Source organism: Jaculus jaculus, chromosome 1 (assembly GCF_020740685.1).
Source record: "Jaculus jaculus isolate mJacJac1 chromosome 1, mJacJac1.mat.Y.cur, whole genome shotgun sequence".
Lineage (NCBI taxonomy): Eukaryota > Metazoa > Chordata > Mammalia > Rodentia > Dipodidae > Jaculus > Jaculus jaculus.
This window is the reverse complement of record NC_059102.1, coordinates 96,030,544-96,053,770: the sequence shown is the minus strand read 5'-3', so window position 1 is coordinate 96,053,770 and position 23,227 is coordinate 96,030,544. Positions and strand designations below refer to the sequence as shown.

General features: G+C 40.5%; 1 protein-coding gene across 2 annotated transcripts in view; it reads right to left on the bottom strand.

The window, feature by feature from the left end:
* Positions 1 to 23,227, bottom strand: part of Tek (TEK receptor tyrosine kinase) — a 142,904-nt gene that overhangs the window by 74,792 nt on the left and 44,885 nt on the right. For both annotated transcript variants that reach the window (XM_004658392.3, XM_004658393.3), the window contains exons 2-6: positions 15,302 to 15,613; positions 6,621 to 6,731; positions 6,116 to 6,268; positions 1,715 to 1,846; positions 1,178 to 1,318 (exon numbers count right to left, since the gene is read on the bottom strand). In XM_004658392.3, the coding sequence (XP_004658449.2) occupies positions 1,178 to 1,318; positions 1,715 to 1,846; positions 6,116 to 6,268; positions 6,621 to 6,731; positions 15,302 to 15,613 (849 nt within the window). The remainder of the gene's footprint in view (positions 1 to 1,177; positions 1,319 to 1,714; positions 1,847 to 6,115; positions 6,269 to 6,620; positions 6,732 to 15,301; positions 15,614 to 23,227) is intronic.

Below are 23,227 nucleotides of genomic sequence, written 5' to 3'. Positions count from 1 at the left end.
CTAAATATTTATGCTTTTGCCTATGGATTAGTCCTTGGTCAGAGAAGGTTTGTTGTTATTTCTTTTCTTTCTTCTTTGTTTTGGAGTGAGCATCAGTTACTGCAGCAGTTCACAAGAATAAGGGCTGCTGAATGCTCGGCCCTAAACAAAACATCTATATCACCTCCTCTAAGGCCCAGGGAACATTGCAGAAAGAAAGAAAAAAAGATCTAGAAAGAGGGGAGGATTGCTAGGGAAATCTATCTTCTGGATATAAGATTACTAATTTACCCATAAGCTCATGGCAGCTGTGGTTACCTACACAAGTCCTGCACAAGATTAGGCTCTTCCATCATGGGGGAAAGGCTCATGAGATGCTATAAGCTCCCGGGAAGCTCTTCGCAATTATCAGTTGCTGGGGCAGGGCAAAGCACACATTCTTTAGTGTTACACACACTGGTAAGTTGCCCTGGCTCCAGTAAATAAATGCTGACCCATTCTTGGGCACGCATCTGTAATTAAACTCAGTGCGTCTCACGCAGGCACAGAAAACATCACAGTAGAAGTGACACTAGTTGGGGAGAAAAAGGGATTCAACCAGAGTGGGAGGAGGATAAGAGGAGATAATGAGCTGAGTATGATAAAAATATTTATGCACATGCATGAAATTATCAAAACAAATGAATAAATTTTAAAAGTGTTCTCTCACAAATGCAAAAAGAAAGCTATCTGAAATAATGGATGTGTTAATGAGCTTGACAAATTGGCTATAACTGAATGCTTGAATAGATCTATAGGTCATAAGATGTCAACAATTTTATTTTCAAACTTTAAATTCTGTCTGGATTTGCCCAAAATTGATTCTTTTGGCCCATTGGAAAAATGATTAAAATTTTCTTAGTTTTCCTATTCAAAGCATAGTCTGGAAAATGACAGCAACAGAGCCTCAGCCCAGCCCAGACGTCCCAAGTCAGAATCTGTCTTAACACAATCTCCAGCTGATGTTCATGAGAGACACCTGCTGAGAGAGCCATAGTCTTGGTGATATATATATATTTGGGTGAAGAAATCTTTGATTTAAACCCATTGTTCAGCAATAGGTAGGCGTCTGAACATCACTGTGCAATGCCTGACAGTTTCCAGCAAAACTACATTTTTGCTGCCCTCCACTAGCAGTTTTGTTTCCTTCATTTATTACCTTCATTGCACTGCAGCCCCCTCCAGCCTGTGGCACAGGAGCACCCATATGGGTCTGGGAGACAGAACACATAGGACTTGCATCCCTCTGGTCCATTACACTTCTCTTTACAAGTCCTGCCAAATGTGTGTGGTTCACAAGCTGTAAGAAGAAAAGCAATAAAAGCAAATCAGAATTGCAAGCAGTTGAAATGATTCTTCTTTTCGAGAGTCTCTCTTAGCCCAGTGAACAGAGTGTAGTCGTAGCCAGGGCAAGGGCAGGATAAGCAGGTGCTTATGACCCATTTTTCAGAAAATGAAGCTGCCCCAGAGGGGACAGCAGGGCCACCAATCACACATGTGCACTGTAGAATCACAGCTGTGTGTGCTTATAACTTTCAAAAAGGTCTGCAATCAAGAACTTTTAGAAAAACTTTTGAAATCACATACACATGACCATTTAGCTCCTATTCTGATCTATGTCCAGATCTCAAATTCTACATCCAGTAATGATGGCTTTTTCAATGCCCAGCTTACTCATCAAGTCCTTTTCACTTACCTTTCTCACATGTCCTTCCCATAAAGCCAGGAGGGCAAACACATTCCCCGGTATCTTCATGGCAGACACCATTGTTCATACAAGCAGTGCAGGGACGGTTACAGTTGGGACCCCACTTCTGCGCTTCACATCCTGTGGAGCAGGAGCACAGGGTGATGGTGATTAGAGCACATTCATTCTACAAGCCTTAACTGAGCACCTATTATGTGGCAGTCATGGTACTGGGCAATGGAGAATAAAGACAAAATACAGCCTGTGCTCTCTAAAAGTGAGCACAGACTGTCTCTCTCCTGATAAGGGAGAGAGCGTGTTGACAGTAAATATTGACAACACCACACAGGGAGTACCAAATCCTGTCTTGCTCCTAGGAATGAGCTGAGTTGAACCTGCAGGACCATCTAAGCAGCAAGGAAGGTAAGGCCAGAGCATTTGTTGTAGGCAGAAGCAAGGCATGAGAAGAGACACTGACATGCTCAATGACTGAAGAGTTTTTGTTTTCAAAGTGGAGTCCCTGGTCAGTAGCATTTCCATCACCTGTAAATCTGATAGAGACACAAGCCTCAGACCCTCGACCTTTGAATGAGAAACTCTTATGGTGGCCCAGCAATATCTTCTTAGCAAGCTTACTTGCCACTCAGGAGTTAAAGAACCTCCCACCTAGAGTAGGTGAAGGAAGCATGAGGCTAGAAAATATAGGAGCAGCCAACAGCCTCCACTAAATTTTATCAGGAAAGCATATAAAAAACAAGTAAAAGAAAGACTGTTAAGTCTTTATAGATTCATCTCCCCTGTTTATTTATAACACTTGATGATGTTGGATTATCCATTAGATCCAAGGATACCTTCAAATATAAGGAAAAGCCTAGAGGCTAAAAATGGCTATTTTTGATCAAGAATTCCATTTCATTTTGCATCCAAAAAGAACAAGTATCTTTGTCCCTGAATGTTGTTCTCACAGTGGTAAGCTTGGATCTATGCCAGCAGCTGATGTCACCTCATAATCTCTTTGGCAATAACTCCTAGATATAAGTATTTTTTTTTCTAATAATCAGGAAGACTGTCAACACTGGCCATTTCTTACAGCTTTTCACTTAATAGATAATGCTACAAAATGTCTGAAGGGGAATGTTTATATTCCTTAACATATAGTAGGAGAAAAGCTGTACACAGTTCGTGACTTCCTGAGAACCAGACCCCAGGGTACATGACACAGGTACAGAACACATGATAAACACTGTTCCGGGTGGGCTTGGCTCCTGTTCAGGCACCCGTGTTCTCATTCCCGTGTGTAGCTGAAAACCTAGCCCAGCATCATTTTTTCCCAGGAAGGAGAAAGGACAGAGCTCTAGGGAACAGCAGGGATGATGTCTCAGGAAAAGCAAGCCAGAATCTGTTGATAATTCAATTAGCCATGTGCTATTTTCTTCAAAAGCCTTGTGATTCTATATTTTAAGCATTAAGGCTTTAATTTAGTTTTTTTTTTTCTACTTTTTACAGGAGTAGGGTTTCTTTGTTTCTGTTTTTGCAGGGTTGGGAATTGAACTCACAGCCACATATGTCATACAAGTAGACTATGACTGAGCTCTGTTCTCTGTCCTTGATTCTATATTTTTAATTTTTTTTATTGGAGACAGAGAGGGAGGAAGGAGAGAGAATGGGTGTTCCAGGGCCTCTAGCCACTGCAAATGAACTTCAGATGCATGTATCACCTTGTGCATCTCACTTTCATGGGTCTTGAGGAACTGACCTGGGTCTTTAGGCTTCACGGGAAAGCACCTTAACCACTAAGCCATCTCTCTAACCCTGATTCTATATTTTAAACCATCATGTGCTCATGGCACACAAAGAGAAAATATGTCTTGTAAGAAAGATTGTTAAATAGGATAACTATGGTTCAACTCAAATTTCCGTAGAATTGTTTTTGATCCCACCAGCAATGTTTTTCAAATAGCTTCAGTAAAATGCTCTTAAGAGTGAAGAGCAGTGAACATGCGCCCCCACAGAAGCAGAGAAGAAAGCTGATCATTAAGGTGGGATGTCTTTTGCTTTATTGGAAGAGTTCAAGTAAGTTCCAAATTCTAATAGCTAAATCATGCTTGTTTCACATTTTTAAAAGACTTCAAGCCAGGCTTGGTGGCAGGCCTATAATCCCAGCATAAAGGATGCCAAAGAAGAAGGACCAGGAGTTCAAGAGCAGCCTGGGCTACATAAGACCTAGTCTTATACTTGGTTTCTTTCCTTGGTTGCTGGTACACAGTTCTAAAATCTTGAAATCTTCAATGACTAGTGCCCTTTACTTGCTTATGTGATGACAGTTGGTTAAGGGACCCCCTCAATAGCTTTAGCCAGAAAGACCAAGGTGTGATTGGAGAGTTAAGACATTAGTCCCACATGCTCTAGGTCAGGACTGTGAGCTGAAGGTTAAGTTGATATCTGATAGCTAATAACTAAAATAATGACTAAATTACCTGTGTAGTGGAGCCTTCATTAAAAACCCAAAAAGATAGGGTTCAAACTTCTGGATTGGGAGGAGGTTGATGGATGGTAGCCTGCCTGGAGAGGGCATTGAAATCCCACTCCCCTTCCCACACCTTGCTCTGTGCCTCTGCCTCTGTGCCCTGTGGCTATCATCTCCATCCTCGTAACATATATGAATGTGTCTGTCTGAGTTCCATAAGCTGGCCTAGCAAACCAGTCAACCTAAGCAGAGGGCCTCGGGAGCCTTGATTCATAGCCAGCCAGGCAGGAGCATAGGTCACAAACAGGGGCTTTCCACTTGCAATCTGAAGTAGAAACAATCTTACGGGACTGAGCACTTAACCTGCCTGATGCTATCACCAGGTAGAGTCAGAACTGACTTAAATCCCTGGTAATAAATGCTAAAAATATTTCTTGGTGTGTGGACAAGGTCACCATACAACCAATGTCACCAGTCTTGTGTTCCGTAAGAGTAAAGACGAGACTGTTCTGGTTTCCCATTCTCGAACAACCACACATCAGCCTAACATTCCTGATGTTCCAAGACAGCATTCTGTACTCACTCCTGGCTCTGAGATACAGGTACACAGTGTTATGTCTTACTAGAAATTACCTAAATGAAATGAATGGAAGTTGTCCCTTTCCATCTGGGCTGCCCTGTGCCATAGAACAAAGGGGGAACTGAAGAAAGTCAAGTCAACAGTGACTTCATGAAGAGGTTTTTCTTACAGAAACACTGCGCTGACACTTGACAGGTAAGAAGTCATGCATAGCAGTCATCCATGGAGAACCAAGACCTGGGCACATGGGCAAGTTCCTTTTGATTCAAGCTCAGATAATGCTGCCTACAAAACACCTGGCTGTACTCTATGCCTCCTGAGCGGCATAGGACATAAGCTAGATGAAACACATTTTCCATACTTCCACTGCTGCGTTGGAATACTTAGTCATCTAGCTGCATATGTGTCTGCTCTGACTGGGCATTGCCAAGGCACAGGGATTTATCTTGTGATACTCTGTCACCAACACCAACACAATGCTTGCCCCAGGACTAAGGCGACATGTTTTGATTACTGAATGAGCATAATGCAAAACAAAATAAGTTGTCTTCGTGAATCAGAAGTATCAATCATCAGAGGACGACAGAACATCCCAGGTATTTATATATGAAGAGATAAGTGTTTAATAGCACAAATCACTTGACATAGTTGAAGAAATTCAGGGCAAACATCTTGCTGTCCATAAATCAGTTTCTCCATACAAATGACCAGTAATGGCTGCTTCCACTTCAATATTTATAATGGAGAGGCAACTTTGCACAGCTCTATCTCTTGAATTTTCCAAATATAAAAATAAAAATCACATTAGAGAGTGAAATGATCCATCAAGCATTAAACTTATGGGAAGTGATGTGTATCTAGGAGTTAGCCCAACCCAGAGCCTGCAGCAGACACATCCTAGCCAAGACAGGAAGACCGTCCTGCTCACTGTGATTCCTCTTTCCTACAGGGATGATCCTGCTGTGCAAGCGTGAGCTTCTAGTGCCTGTAATGTGGTATATCACTCAGTCCTTGCCCGTAGCTCATAGGTCTAGGCTGGGAAATACATGATATATGTTAGGCCAATCCAATTTTTTCTTCTGAGATACAGAAATAAAGGTAACACTGTGGGATCTGAGCAATGGGAATAGCAGCATCTTTAAGAAAAACCTCACCCCAAACCCATACCTATGAACCCCAGATCTTCCTTGGAGTAGGTCTTTTCTAGAACTTACTTGTCAGCTTCTCTATCAAATTTCCACATCCTTATTACCCCTCTAGCTTATCCCTGGTTTTTGCTTAAGTAGCCAGTCAGTTTCTGTTACTTGCAACTGAAACCCCTAACTGCTATGCCACCATAGATGGTGGCCTCTGAGTCACTTACTCCGGACTATGAGCCTGGTGAAGGCCGAGGTGAAGAGGTTTCCTCCTATGTACCTGGCCGAGTACACACCGGCATCCTGGGGCTGAGCATGAGGCAGATGTACCTCTAAAATATCAGGTACTTCATGCCGGGGCACTGAGTGGATGAAGGAACCTGGCAAGAGAGAAAAGTGGAGGAAAGTAGGTTGAGCCCAAACACTCCTATTTCTTCGTCCTTATAATCAAATAATCTCACAATCACTCAAACTGAAATCTTACATTGCTGAATTTGGGACCCCACTTGCCACATTATCATCAGCTTTGATTACATGCACATACACCCCTAACAATGTGTGTACATATTCAAGCCCGTACCTTAATTTAATGAATTGCCTAAGAGGTCTTCTGTCATAGACAGAATTTACACTTCAAACACCACCTCTGATTTACAGTGCAGAATGATCCAATCTGCTGAGGTCATGTGACGTCTCACTCTATGGTGTTGGAAGGAAATGAAACATACTCACCATTTTTATAAATCACTGCATCTTCTTCTTTCATTAACACTTTTTTGAAAGATATGTTCACATTATCTCCCTTGTCCACAGTCATAGTTAAGGTAGCTGGTAGGAAGGAAGCTTTCAAAAGAGGGAGAAAAAAGTAAATAAATGCCAAAAGTGAGGTCACACATTTTACCAGGAGCAACTGAACACTGAACTCCAAAAGATGAGGCCCAGAAATTGCCAAAAGTCAGCTGGTTTTCCAATATGAAGAATAATGGTGGCTAAGATACCATAAGATATTGTAGCTATCTAAAAAAATGAATGGTTATTTATTCTGTACAATATAAAATATATACACTTTTCATGTAACTAACCAGGGAGGTGAGGACTTCGTATTGATTAGCACTTGTTAGTAAACCAAGTCTTAACGATAAATTATGTTAACTATGAATCTGTCATCCTTCAATACCAGCCATGTTTTCTCAAAGTAAAAGGGAATTTGAATGGAATATGAGCTTCCTCAAAGTAAAAAAGAAAATAACGTTTGCCCACTGACTTTTCCTTTGGTATTTTTATGGGGTGGTGATTGTTCAAAACAACTCTGTTTTGTAAATCTCCAGGCAAACACTTCTCAAGGAAAGGAGTATCATGCTGGGCTGAATATTGGCATAAAGATTGGAATAGGGAGGAATGAAGGCAAAGATAGCCTCTAAACATACATATGCTGACATAGCTATGGGATTAGCTCCACTGAGAGGAAACTGGAAGTGTTCTGCACTTGACTTACAAAATTGTAAGACAAATAATGCAAACTTCTACCTCTGTGTCAGGCTCAGAGTACAGCACTGCCTTGCTTTACTAGAGAAGATATGTGAGGGAAATATAACATTGTCCTAGCTGCAACAACTTCTTAATTCTCTTGATTTATACCATAATCTATGGAGAACCACACTCTGGAACAAGGCAAGTATTTAGAATTTAGGAATCTTCAGTTTTTTAAGCCAACATTAAAAACAGAAGGATTACCACTAAAAGAATGAAAGTACTGAGATGAGATCAAATAAGGACAAAGAAAATCATGGCACAGAAAAGACAGAATAAGGTGGCAGTGAACATACAAAATACATGTTAAAAGACAGAGGATCCCAGAATTCAGTAAAATGTAAGCATATAACCCTGTCACTTTTCACAAACATATGTGAAACAAAATGATATATCAGCTTGAGAAGAAAGAGATAGAAAATATATGTGCTAAACTAATAGTATCTAAAAGAAATTAATTTTGCAGCATTTACAGTTGAAAAGATTTCTAAATTCTGGGCTGGAGAGATGGCTTAGTGGTTAAGGCATTTGCCTGAGAAGCCAAAGGACCCAAGTTCAATTCCCCAGAACCCACGTAAACCAGATGTACAAGGTGACCCATGCATCTGGAGTTCATTTCCAAGGGCTAGAGGTCCTGGCACACTTATTCTCATTCTCCCCCTCCCCAAACCCCCCTGCCTCTTTCAAATAAATAAATAAAATATTTTTTAAAAAAAGATTTCTAAATTCAAACATTTTTAGAAATTAAAATAGCAGTTACATGATAATAAGAAATCACATTAGGAGATTTTCATTTGTCTTGTTCTGGAAGGTATTATAATCCTGAGCTTGCTCAGGTATCTAACAACAGAGCTTCAGAAATCATAGAACAAAAATCTAATGAAATTAAAGGAAGAAACTGACAAATCTCCAAGCACAGTGGAAACTTTCAGAAAGCAATTGATCAAACAAACCAAAATGACTAAGGAAAAAATATATAGATGATAGAGTAACATCAGTAAACATTTAAAAATTCATGAAAACTCATGCCCTTTTCTGAATGCATATTATTTCCAAGTATACTGCCTTCCTGTTATACCATAAAGCACACTTCCATGAATAAGAGAGTCTCTAACCGGAAGTCACCTAAAACAGACAGCAAAATATCCTGTGTTCTGTAGCACGATGGTAGTTCCTACAGAGTTTCAGGCCAGGACCAAGCCTGTGGGATCAGATGCTCTCCTGCTTAAGGACCTTGTGATGAGTCAGCCATTCTCTGTGCCTTGGTTCTCCTTTCTCCTGTGGCTATTTCTTTCAGGCTTAAGAGAACACGCAATGCTGTGTGCATCTCTAGAGTAGACAGCTGCCTTGTGAGGGCAGATGGTGCCTCTGGCCCACCTGCCGAAGGCTTTGGATTGGGTTCTTGTTTTTCCTGGCTGTGTGTGTTGCCTGCTAAGCAGAGCATGGTTCTCTAACCAAGACTCCCACGTGTGGTCAGAAAAATGAATGACTCTGGTGCAGGTGATGACTAGAGACAAACCTGGAGAGACCATGGTATAGATGAAAGGGTAGTATAAGCACAGGAGTCAGATAGTCCTGGGTTTGAATCTACCTTCCAACATTCACAATATGTTATTGCACGTTAGCAATCCCAGATGCCTCGTCTGTGATTCACATGTAATATCTAGCATGAAAACTGTTGGGATTAGGAAAAGGTGCAAGCTAAGCCACAGGGTGTTTACAGCATCCTTGCCAAATATGAATAAATGGCATCACTCCTTGAGTGAGTTTGTAACAGTTGTGAGTGACGGCTTTCAAATGGGTTGCCATGCAAGAAAGGCAGGCCGGGACAGGGGACATGTGTGCAGAGGGATGAATTTGTAGTGCCCCTTCTCACATTGCCAAAGTGACCCCTTAGCTTGTTCTTATGAAAGACTCCTGGGCTCCTGTGAGAATTGTTCTGACCATTTCATGCTTCGTGATTTTCTGTGATTTGTTTATATTTTCTGTCCCTTTGTGTGAAGATTGTTTAGTTGACCGTGGGACTTCTCACTCAGCATTGTATTCTGAAAAGGAACTGAGATTCCCCAGTAGGCTCAACTCCAATGTCGCTTTACCCCACTCCCTGCCTCTTTATTATTTCAGACTCAGTACTTTTAAAAACCCTTGTTTTCTTAGGGGCACCTTCCCACCAGAGGTCTAGTGCTGTCCACCCATTACCTCCTGTATTAGTCACAAAGCTCATCAGAATCTGCCAAGTACTACTGAGAAACTAACCTGCGTGGAGTACTTCAGGCTTCCTATGAGCCAGGCCTGCATTCGGTGCCCATATATTGATGTCATGTGACTTAACTATCATAGAAACAAGAACCTTTTAACAATGCTGTGCATCAAGCACTGTTCTATGAATTTCACACAAATTTAATTTTTGTAGTATTTCCTATGAGAAAAGGATGTCCATTATCCTAATTTTATAAATGAGGAAAGTAAGGTACAGAGAGCTTAAGTAACCTCTTCAGGATCACACAGCAAGTTCTGGTAAAGTTAGGTTTAGAACCAGGGTCCTCCATGATCACTCATGATTATGTGATGTTCGTGCTCACCAGGATGTTCAGGCCTACCACCTCATTTTGTAAATGAGACTGTGGACTCCTACACTGGTAGGTGATAAGCTGAGGATCTTTTGGATGGTCTAATAACACAATTCATTTATTTACTTAACGGCTGTGAGTGGGGAACAAATGAAAGTAAAAGTTATAAACAATGATGTCTCTCCAGGTTGAAAACCAAGTGAGCTAAGCTTCAGTTGTCTCCCTGAATCTAGTATTAGATCAATGCAATTATGACCATGATTCTTTTTTTGTTTTTTTTATTACTTTAAATTTATTTTTATTTTTAAATGTTTTTTATCATTATTATGATTCTTTTATATAATTTTCACAACTGCTAAATAAAAGCAGCATATCCAGAGTTAAAGATATGAGAGGCCAAGTCAGAGATGGCTAAGTATCTTACCCGAGGCCTCCTAACAGTGAGGAAGCATGACGAGACACAAACTCAGCGCTGCTTCCATAGCAGCTCTGCAGACTCACCATTCTCCAGGACCCCCTCCTGAGTACTCACCACTCCTGTCCCAGTCATAATTTTATCCTTCTCTTTGTTATTTCTTCCTATGTCTCATCATCTCCAACACATTCATCAGTCTGCATGTGGATGTCTATAAAGGCCTGATACAGCCCCTAGAATCCAGGCTAGGTGGCCTTATAGCCCCTGAAGTGCTCTTCTCCATTGAGGCCTTGCTCATAGTGTGTGTGTCCTACTTACCTGAGGCTCCTGGGGTGCAGGAGGGAGGGACCACATCTGTTCTGAAAGGCATCACTATCTGGTGGTTAAACAAGCCTCTGCAATCTGGCTTGACTTCACTCTTGAGGTGTAACAGTATCTAGCTAAGGGAATGCACCCAAGGCACAACAGTGATGAGCCTCATTTATTAATGGGTCTTAGTAGTCTTCCCTATGCATTTGATAAAGACTAAATTGGATGGTGATGCATATAAAGTTGCCAGGGGAATGTCAGGTACATAATACTTCTTCTGGAAATATGAACATGACTGTATCTCCAGTATGTAACATAAACAGAGATTCAAAAATAGCTGGGCGTGGTGGCGCACGCCTTTAATCCCAGCACTTGGGAGGCAGAGGTAGGAGGATTGCTGTGAGTTCGAGGCCACCCTGAGACTCCATAGTGAATTCCAGGTCAGCCTGGGCTAGAGTGAAACCTTACCTCGAAAAACCAAAAAAAAAAAAAAAAAAAAAAAAGTTTTAGGTACTGCAGAGACAGCTTAGCAGTTAAGGCACTTGTCTGTGGAGCCTAAGGACCCAGGTTCAACTCCCCAGAACCCATATGAGCTAGATGTGCATGGTGGCATATGTGTCTGGAGTTTGTTTGCAGTAGCTGGAGGCCCTGAAGCACCCATTCTCTGCCTCTCTCTCTCTCTTTCTGTCTCTCTGTCTCTCAATAAACAAATAAAAATTAAATTAAATTGAAAATAGTTGTAGGATCAAAGAAATAAATGAATGAATTTGATTTTTTCCTCTTTTTTTTTTTTGTTTTTAATGTGTTCGTTTGTGCTATTTAGATATAGAACTTTCCCAAGTCATGATTAAGGAGTTTGATGTTCTCAATGTAAATCTACTTCTCAAAGGGAAACCAGGAAGAAAAAAGCTTAAGTTTATTCTTGAGAATCATTCTGGGAAAGATCTATGAATTGAAAATGTGTTGAGCTTTACCTATAACTTGCTACCCCCACATGAAATCTCCATTGAGGTGCTTGCAACTGCTTTGGATGATGCCATTGATAAAAAAAAAAAAAAAAAAAAAAAAACAAAAAAAAAGAACTGTTTGGTTATTTGGGATATGCAGCCAACTTAAGCTGTGTTTTGGCACATATCAAATGGATTTTCCACTTCCTCACCAGATGTATGAGTCAGCAGCAAGCAGGAATACACTGATGCTTATCCTACCCTGCTATGCCCCTGGGCAGGCATTTCTGTGTCCATGGTTTTCTGCTGTGGGATTATTAATAATGGCATGAAGATGTAGTTTTGGAGGTCTTCCTGACTCACCATAATGGCTGTCACTTTCCCTGTACCATGTTTCTTCCACTGGATGGCCAACAGGAAAAGCAAAGCCCATTCGCCAATCTAACATGTTATTGTTGTTAATATGCAGGAGAAAATGTGTTACCTGGTTCTCTATTTTGTATAGCCTCTGCAACTGACACATATTTAAAAATTCTACTGAGTAGGAAAACTTATCATCCCACTAGAGTTGGCTGTGGTAGTGCACACCTGTCACCCCAGCTTGTGGAGGCTGAGACAAGAGGAATGCCGCAGTGACAGACCAGCCAGGGCTACAAATCAAGATCCCATCTTAAAAAAATAACAATCCCTACATTATTACTCCAAAGCAGTATACTTATGGCAGACATTACACACTTGCTATGAACCAGATGATGCTAGTAATCTTTAAGTGTCTCGTTTGATTCTCAAGTGGTTGTGGTAAAATCTTCATCCCTATTAATTTTCAAATAAGAAAACTCCATGGACTTCACTTAAGTAACATGCCTTGCACCAAACTGTTCAGTGCACAGGTAAGCTCAAACCTGTTTGGATGACTTCTACTCCCATACCTTTACTCTGTCCTGGGCTACTTTTAAGGGTTTTAAGCAGTTATAAACACAGTCACTAAATTCAGATCATCAAATCCTGTTTCTGTAATTTATAAACAATGATTATAATTGTGTACCTTATTTTGAACTGTGTTACTTCACATAAACTGCTAAGAGTATAGCCACTATGTAAATCAGTACCTTCATGACACTGGCTTCATGTATATACCTTCTTATTTAAAGCAGATATAAAATGGAATTTTATAGGTGCTGTGACACCTATTTCACAGACGGTAATAACAAGATCAAGAGAAGTTAACTAATGTGCTTCAAGCTGCACAGCTACTGAATAGTGGAGAAAGAATTCAAACTCAGGGGTATGTAAGTGAAAAGGCTACCCTTGCTCCACTGTTGCTCACGGTTTAAGTGTGCTTTGCCTCTTCAGCTAGATTTAAACAATACCTTTGTCTGTGGGGACCTAGACTCTCAATTTGGAGGTATTATTGCAATTGGTTTTTAACTCTCGGTGGACTGGTTCAAAATGCTCTGTATATATGTCATCATCAAAAGCAAGTCCAGAACAGCCCACAAAAGATACAGAGGCACTTTACATAGTAAACTCCATTTCCATGAAACCAATGGAGCAAATCTCAGACCATCTTCATTCAAAATGTGGAAATGTAGTAAAATGACATGACACACAAATCAAAATCAAAAAGCCATGTGTGAAAGATAACAGCTGACTTTTAGCCATGATGGCTTTGGCACACTTCATATCCCTTTGTCCAACCTCTCTGCCCTCACTGCAGAGCTGCATTCCTGGGAATTTCTGTAGTGCATTTTTCCCACTTGCCCTGGTATCATTTAAAGGTGAGTATTATAATAGCTTTGCTAAGTAAATCTTTTCCTTTGTTTGTGAGGAATAGTGCTTTTATCACTTTTGACTTTAAAGTAAACTTGCTGCTTTTAAATATTTATTTACTGTCCTTAGCAAATTTAAAGAAAAGATTTTAGGTGGACCTCAGATAAAAGCTGCTTATAATGTTCTGTGATATGGTAGGTTCTTATTAGTGGAGACCTTGAGACAAATATAGAATTTCAGGGCTTGCTCTGTCAGCCTACTGAGTCAGAATGTGCATTTTAAAATGTGCTTACAGGGTGACACACATATTTAACTTTGAGAAGCACTGATGAAAAAAAAAAAACACCTGATAATCAGCAATGTATACCGCTATGTTTCTTATCTCAGTCAGTTTTATCATGAAAAATTAATCCCTTAAAGATCTCACAATATGTTTATTTCATGAAACAAATCCTGAGCCTTGTATTTAGGCAACAACAATTTGAAAGGACTCTTTGGTCTTAGGTATGCATACATGGCTTCCTAGAAAGAATGTGGCTGATGGTGGGGGGTCACCAGATCATTCCCTTGAGATCAAGCAAAGTCATCGGAGAAGGGCTTCTCTACCTTCCTCCCAGCAGATGGCATCAACTCCATCAGACAGACATTTTCCACCTGTCCAGTTCTGGGAACTTTAGAACACAATCATTAAATAACAGTTGCACCTCCAACAACCGTCACTGGTGGACTTCAATTTGGGGAGAAAGGCTCTTCCACATACTGCCTCGTGAAGTGGAAAGGCATAGTTTTATTTATGGATTGACTGATCAATTGGTCAATCAATTGATTCATTTCAGAGGAGACTCAAAATTCTCCTTCATAATTCTACTATTTTCTGAGATCCTTGAAATTAAATCATGGTATTCCCAGAATGGTAACCTACAAGAGGGTCATAGTTCCTTGTTCCTCCCTAAACTCAACTAGTTTTTTGCCACTTAAATTTGTAATACCCACTCACTCTGACTGTAAGCTTCACTATTTGACTTATTTTGAACAATAAAATGAGGCATTATGATGTGCATCTCTGAGCTTAGATTTCAAGAAGTCTCTTGCTTCTATTTGTTCACTTTGCCTCTACCATCTCTATGGGAATATACTCAGATTGGCTTTCTATAGGCCAATAGATACAGTGGACTGAACCAATTTCATCAAGCTAAGGTCAGTTTGATAAGCCTAAGGATAACCAACACTGCATGAACAAGAAAGCCCAGAAAAGCTTAACAGAGCCATCTGGTCAACCCAGTTAACTTAACCTTTCAAGCTATAAACAGTCACTGCTGTGTGCCATGTTTATTGTGATTATGTTATATAACGTCATCATTAGAAAATAAAAGCATCACTGGGGCAACAGATAACTGATACAAGTAACCAATTACATTGAGGTACTATAGATATTTTCCTTCTGAAATTTTTGTTTATACTCCAATTTTCTCTTGAAGATATTATTCTGCTATAGGCAAAACAAAGTATCAAATGAAGAAAATCCAAGAGAAATTTCAAAATGAGCAATAAATTTTCATATTATGATCGTTATTATATGCACATTAAATTAGTCATATATTCATGTCATGAGGCAATCAGTATAATGTATGACAAATTTTATTTCATTTCAAATCAAGAATTACACATAATACATAGTGAGGAATTGACCTGGCTAGTCTCTATCTAGTGAGAAAGTTGGCCTAGACTAGGTCTTTTATCTTTAATGTTTTGTGTACACAGTTTTCAAGCACTACATTAAAGCAGCTCATGCAGCATCTATGGGACAGCTGCCAAAACAAAATGTGCGTGCACACAGGTGGATCCCTCATCCATATTTTACGGACATATTACCTTGTTGACGCATCTTCATGGTTCTTATCCTTATTGCCTGTCCTCGAACACGCCCTTCACAGAAATAAGCACCATTGATCTTACTAGCCTTTTCTCTCTTCCACACCACTTTTTTGGCCCATTCTCTGGTCACATCTTGAGTCACTTCCAGTGGATCTTGGTGCTGGGTCATCAAGGCTTCAAAGTCCCTTCCTATGGTGATGGGCTCATTGGGGTGCCATCCAGAAGCAATGCAGGTGAGGGAGGTTTCAGCATCAGACACAAGAGGTAGGGAATTGATTAAGATCAGATCCATGGCAGCTTCCACTGTTCCTAAAAGAAAGAGGAAACATGATGCATGGTGATAGCTATTAATATGGCTGTGCCAGAATGGCTCTTCTCCACTCTTGGCATAATTAACTTCTGCTCATCCACTGGGTCTCAGCTTAAATTCCACTTAGTGGCCTCACAGAGGGCTTCTCTGTTGACCTTATCTACAATATTTATACATCCTTATCCCATTATCCTCTATGTCAGCCTCCTGTTTATGTAATAAAGATTACCACAATTTTTAATTATTTTATTTACTCATATTAAAGTTGTTTTGTATAGAAATAGGAATTTATAAATTGATTTATACCTGCCTTGTCTTCAGATATATAGGACATAAGTACTGGATGCATGCATACATGCATGCATGGATAGATTGATGGGTGGATGGGTGGATGGATGGATGGATGGATGGACATAGACTCATGGACAGACTGACAGACAGAAGGATGGGTAGGCAAACAAATGAACAGATGGATGGAAAAAAATTATTCCAGACCTGCCTGATCCAAGGCATTTACCTGCCTCACTCTTCTAGAATAATAAGTTAAAGAAGAAAGCACTCCCGAGTCTAAAGTGACCTCCTTGCCCACATTTAACAGACTATTTGAGAGCTACTGAGATTATAAGGGAAAAACAACAACTGTTATCACTTAAAGAATGCTGTAAAAAGTGGCAGAGCCTTTGAAATTGACTAGTACTCATTTACCAGCCCTTGTTTGAACACCTATTTGTGCCAACCACCATGCCTGTCATCAAATACTCACACAGTTTGTCTGTGTTTGCTGTGGGCAGTGAGGTTTTAAGGATTATCTCAATAAGAGTTAAAATCATTATCTGATTAATTAGTAAAAAGAATTTCAAGGTCCAGTCACTATAAGTGGGAGTTATAGGGGCATTTTGTACATTGGGACTTAGGGGGAAAAACATGCTAGCTTGTTTTTCGAAGCCTGATCTTGAAGCATCCATCTTGCTTCCAAGATCACTGGTAACTTTTAAAATCTCAAAAATGAATGCAGAGGTTGGGATAATAAATGTGTTGCAAAGAGAATGAGCTAGGAAATGTAACAGCAGGATGATATTTCCAAAAATAACCCCAGCACACACCTCCCCCCTAAATGCAGCCATATTTGTGAGTGAACGAAATGTTATCTCTTGTCATTATTCCAGCATATTACACAGAGGGTCAACCAGAGGAAGGAAGCACTCTCATTCTTTCAGCTGCAGTTGCACTCAGCCCCGTTCCTAGAACCAGTCAACTGGATTCCCAGAACCATGAGACCTGCTCCCAGCTGAAGCACTGGTACTGCCCGTAGCTCATTGAATGATTCCAGAAAATACAGACACAATAGTTGGTTTGAAAAGATCAACTAGGTGTGGATGTGGTTTCTTTATCCTCTTTCTCCTCTCAGCTGCTTCCTCTACCTTCAATGATGATAAAAGAAATTGTGTATTTGTGAAGTCTGTCCCCTAACTGATCATGAAAGTTATAGAAATCCCTTCTCCATCAATGAGCTCTGTCCTTCCTAACAGACCCTTTCTATCAGAAACCATTTACAATAGAGACAGGCCTTCTATGACAGAAACAGAAAGATCAAGGGTATGTGTTTGGGGTATGTCAAGAACTCCCTACCATATTCCTGAGATTTATTTTAAATACCATTGCTTAGCTTTCTTAAAATGATAATCTGTATTTGTGTATATTTCAGTGACTTTTAGAAAGGCAAGACATGAAACCAAGTACAAGGGTGACCTCCTAGGGGAGAACTGGGTAGTTTGAGAGAAATGTTGGCAGAATGGCTTTTCACTATGTATTCTTTTAATTTTTTAAATCTTTTAAAAAATATTTAATTTTTTTATTTTAGAAGAGAGAATTGGCACACTAGGGCCTCAGAAACTGCAATTGAACTCCAGACACTTTCACTACCTAGTGGGCACGTGTGACTGTGCGCTTGCCTCACCCTTGTGCACCCACCTGTCTTACATGGGATCTGGAGAGTCGAGCATTCATCCTTAGGCTTCGCAGGCAAGAGTATTGCTAAATCGTCTCCCCAGCCCCATTCACCATGCATTTATGTACAGGATTTTGAGCAATCTGAAAGTTACCCATACACAAAAATTAAATGTTCTGAGCCTGACGTGGTGTATGCCGTGTATTTGAGCATTTGGGAAGTGAAGGCAGGACCATTAGCACTTCAAAGCCAGCCTCAGCTGCATTAGAGGTTCAAAGCAAGGCTAGTCTACATGAGAGGTCCTTGGCTAGAAGAAGACTGCAATAGCCATGGGGCAAAACAAACTGGGAAGCTGCCTCATTGATGTGAATGAACATCATCAGGAGCTGATCAATCATGCACACTGCAATACAAGTTAGTGGACCCTGGTCTACCTCCAAGAAAGGAGCAGTTTGCTGGTAGGTATGGACATCCCGTCTGTGGGAAGGATAGTACTTACGTGGCCAACATTTTGTTATCTGACAGTCTAAAGCCCTATCTGTGAATGAGACCCAGTAAGCTGGGTGTGGTGGTGCATACCTTTAATCCTAGCACTCAGGAGACCAAAGTAGGGGGATCACTGTGAGTTCAGTTCAAGGTCAGCCCGAGACTACATAGTGAATTCCAGGTCAGCCTGGGGTAGAGTGAGACCCTACCTCAACACCCACCCAAAAAGAACATCCCATATGACCAGACCCAGCTGACAGCTGACCTATCATTGAGAATCCAGAAAGTTTGGAGGCCTTGGTGCCCTCATTGCTATTAGAACTCTTTTCATAAGGTCATCACAAAAATCAAGGTTCATTTGCATAATAAGCATTGTGGAATTTTAAGACCAAATAATAATATAATATAATAAGGAAATGAAGAGCCCCAGAGAGCTCTTCCACAGGAGGCTGCACACCACTGCTGCCACTACTTCCACGTTTCAGGTGATCCTTGAGAATTACAGCTAATTTTATGAATACTCAAACCAGCACTGACAACTCCATGAGAGTGTGAGACAAAGAATATATTCTCATGAGGAATTGAGACAAGCAACTATTACCCCACCAAGAGGGCTGAAGGACTCCTCTAAGATGAGGTGGAATGTGTACCCACTGTCAGCAGAATCCGTGCTAGTATAAGACCCTAGAGAGAGGGCTGGAAAGGATGGAAAATACAGCCAGGTTCTAGCCAATGGTCTGGACAGCAATTGGAAAAGACTAGAGCCCTCAGAGAGCAGCACCATTTCTAGAGGCTTCGTGTCCAAAGGCTTCACACCAAGATCACTGGCTGCAATGAGTATATCCAAGAAGAAATGAATCTGTATGAATTTAATAACAAAAATAAAAAAGAACCCTAGAAACATAATATCTATCTTATCAGTTGTCCCTATACCCACTGCACATTTCCTTGGCTTGTATCCAAATAATACATTTTCTGATTTTCCTGCCAATGTCTCTTCAGCAATTGCCTACTTGCATGTGCCGCCAAAACTGACTAACTTTTCTTTTCTTTGAATTAACTATAGAAAATATGATGGAATCCAAAGATGCTTATTTTTTAAAAATCTTAAAGTAAAAATTAAGAAAAAAGAGAAGGGTGACTAACTTTGGCCTTTCAAAATATAATAGGGCAGAAGCTCTGTGACCACGGGTACCACTGCGGCCTATAGATTTTTTAAAATATCTTTTTATTCATTTATTTCCAAGCAAAAAAAAAGAGAGAAAGAACACTATGGCCTTTTGCTACTGCAAATAAACTCCAGATGCATGTGCCACTTTGTGCACCTGGCTTTACATGGGAACTGGTGAATCGAACTCAGGCTGCCAGGCTTTGCACACAGCTCTTTAACCACTGAGCCAATTCTCCAGCCCCTCTCATTCTTTTTAAAAAAATATTTTTATTTATTTGAGAGAAAGAAAGAGACAGAGAGAATGGATATGGTTGTGCTAGGGTCTCCTGCCACTACAAACAAACTCCAGTCATATGCACGAATCTGTATCTGGCTTTACAGGGGTGCCATGGAATCGAACCCAAGCTGTCAGGCTTTGCAAGCAAGTGCCTTTAACCACTGATCCATATCTTTAGCCCCTCTTTTGTTTTTAAAAATTATGGATGTGTGTGTGTGGTGTGTGTGCATGTCAGTTCATATGTGTGAGTACACATATGTGCACACGTGTGTGTGTGTGTGCGTGTGCATGTGCATGTGAAAGCCAGAGGATAACCTTAGATGTTGTTCCTCAGGAACACTGTCTGCCTATTTTTTTATTTATATATTTATTTGAGAGAGAGAGCAAATGGATATGCCAGACCACTAGCCACTGCAAACAAATTCCAGACACATGTGCCACCTTGTGCATCTGGCTTACGTGGGTTCTGAGGAATCAAACCTGGGTCCTTAGGCTTAACTGCTAAGCCAGCTCTCCATCCCTGTCTGCCTATTTTTGAGACAGAGTCTCTCATTGGCCTGGAGCTAATCAATAAGGCTAGATTGGCTGGCCAGTGAAGCTAAGGATCCCATTGCCTCTGCTTCCCCAGCACTGGAATTATAAGCATGCACCACCATTTTCACATGGGTTCTGAGGATTGAACTCAAGTCTTCATGCTTGTGAGGCAAGCACTTTACCAACTAAATCATCTTCTCAGCCACGATAGCATCTTTAAAACGTTCCTCTACTGATAGTATGAAAGGCCTGGCAGGAAGAGCGCAGCTTGATGTCACCCAGGGAATCTGCTGTTAGGGACAGTTTCCTGAAAATGATTGTCAACTTAGCCATGTGGGCTCGCCATGCTAACACCTTTGTTACATGATGGCACTATCCTCTCCGAGTCATGATGGTGAGACTGAGTTCTTTCATTGCCTCTACAACCTGACGGACTTCATCAAATTGGTATTAAATTAGGGGGTTGGGGAGACAACTTAGTCTGTAAAGTGATTGCCTCGCAAGCATGAGAACATGAGTTTGATCCCCCATACCCACATAAAAAAGTTATATGTGGGCTGGAGAGATGGCTTAATAGTTAAGGCACTTGCCTATGAAGCCTAAGGACCCAGGTTTGATTCCCCAGGACCCACATAAGCCAGAGGCACAAGGTGGCACATGCATCTGGAGTTCGTTTACAGTGGCTAGAGGCCCTGGTGTGCCCATTCTCTCCCTCTATCTCTGTCTCAAATAAAAATAAATATAAAATATTTGAAGTTATATGTGGTGTCAAGTGCTTGGCTTTCGTTATCTCTGTGCTTGGGTGGTGGGAGATAGGATCCTGGGGCTCACTGGCCAGTCAGTCAGTCTAGCCTACTTGGTGATCTCCAGGCCAAGGAGAGTCCCTGTTTCAAAAAATAAAGAAATAGGGCTGGAGAGATGGCTTAGTGGCTAAGGTGCTTTACTGTGAAGCCTAAGGACCCATGTTTGACTCTCCAAGTCCCATGTCCCAGCTGTGCCACTGAGCTGCTGAGTGGCATCTCGACACTTGTTTCATTTTTCATATTATTCATATTATATTCAATACTGCTTTGAATAACAATCCATTAAATAAGATATGGAGATGTAAATATTTTTCTTTAAAAATAATCATAGGAGTGATTTTGGACCTGTATCAATATCTATATAATTCTCATTTTCTGAAAAGGTATTCTTAAAGCTTCTGCAACTAGGAGGAGTAAAATCAACAAAATGCATTGCACACACGCACCCTCTGGCTGAGCTTTAGCTTTTCAACTTTCTTTTTCTTTTTTCTTTTTGGTATGTATGTGTTTAATATATATATATATATACGCATACAGAGAGAGAGAGAGAGAGAGAGAGAGAGAGAGAGAGAGAGAGAGCAAGCCCTGTGTTTACTGTGGGTGTGCACAGATTGGAAGGTCAGAGGTATGAGGTATCCTCCTCTATCATTACGATGTCAGTTCTTTGAGATGGAGTTTTTCACTGAACCCACACCTGCCATTTCTAGTCAGACTGGCTAACCAGTGAGTCCCAGAGATTCTCTGGTTCTACCCTGTCTCTCCAGGACTGGGGTGATAGGCATATGTGGCCATGCCTGGCTTTTTACTTGGGGACAATAGTTGGAACTCGGGCCCTGTCATACCTGCATGCTTCCATGAAAAACACTCTTACAAACTGGGCCACTTCCCAAGCCCCTCATCTTTTTTTAATTTAATTTTTTTCTTTTTTATTATTTTTTAATTTTTAAAAAATTTTTATTAACATTTTCCATGATTATAAAATATATCCCATGGTAATTCCCTCCCTCCCCACGCCCACACTTTCCCATTTGAAATTCCATTCTCCATCATATTACCTCCCCATTACAATCATTGTAATTACATATATACAATATCAACCTATTAAGTACCCTCCTCCCTTCCTTTCTCTTCCCTTTATATCTCCTTTTTACCTTACTGGCCTCTGCTACTAAGTATTTTCATTCTCACGCAGAAGCCCAATCATCTGTAGCTAGGATCCACATATGAGAGAGAACATGTGGCGCTTGGCTTTCTGGGCCTGGGTTACCTCACTTAGTATAATCTTTCCAGGTCCATCCATTTTTCTGCAAATTTCATAACTTCATTTTTCTTTACCGCTGAGTAGAACTCCATTGTATAAATGTGCCACATCTTCATTATCCACACATCTGTTGAGGGACATCTAGGCTGGTTCCATTTCCCAGCTATTATAAATTGAGCAGCAATAAACATAGTTGAGCATGTACTTCTAAGGAAATGAGATGAGTCCTTTGGATATATGCCTAGGAGTGCTATAGCTGGGTCATATGGTAGATCAATATTTAGCTGTTTTAAGAACCTCCACACAGTTTTCCACAATGGCTGGACCAGATTGCATTCCCACCAGCAGTATAGAAGGGTTCCTTTTCTTCCACATCCCCACCAACATTTATGATCATTTGTTTTCATGATGGTGGCCAATCTGACAGGAGTGAGATGGAATCTCAATGTAGTTTTAATCTGCATTTCCCTGATGACTAGTGACGTAGAACATTTTTTTAGATGCTTATTTGCCATTCGTATTTCTTCCTTTGAGAACTCTCTATTTAGCTCCATAGCCCATTTTTTGATTGACTTGTTTGATTCCTTATTATTTAACTTTTTGAGTTCTTTGTATATCCTAGATATTAATCCTCTATCAGATATATAGCTGGCGAAGAGTTTTTCCCATTCTGTAGGTTGCCTCTTTGCTTTTTTCACTGTGTCCTTTGCAGTGCAGAATCTTTGTAATTTCATGAGGTCCCAATGATTAAACTGTGGATTTATTGCCTGAGCAATTGGGGTTGTATTCAGAAAGTCTTTGCCAAGACCAATATGTTGAAGGGTTTCCCCTACTTTTTCCTCTAGCAGTTTCAGAGTTTCAGGTCTGATGTTAAGGTCTTTAATCCATTTGGACTTAATTCTTGTGCATGGCGAGAGAGAAGAATCTATTTTCATCCTTCTGCAGATATATATCCAGTTTTCAAAACACCATTTGCTGAAGAGGCTGTCTCTTCTCCAATGAGTATTTTTGGCATTTTTATTGAATATCAGGTGGCTATAGCTACTTGGGCTTACTTCTGGGTCCTCTATTCTGTTCCACTGATCTACATGTCTGTTTTTGTGACAGTACCATGCTGTTTTTGTTACTATGGC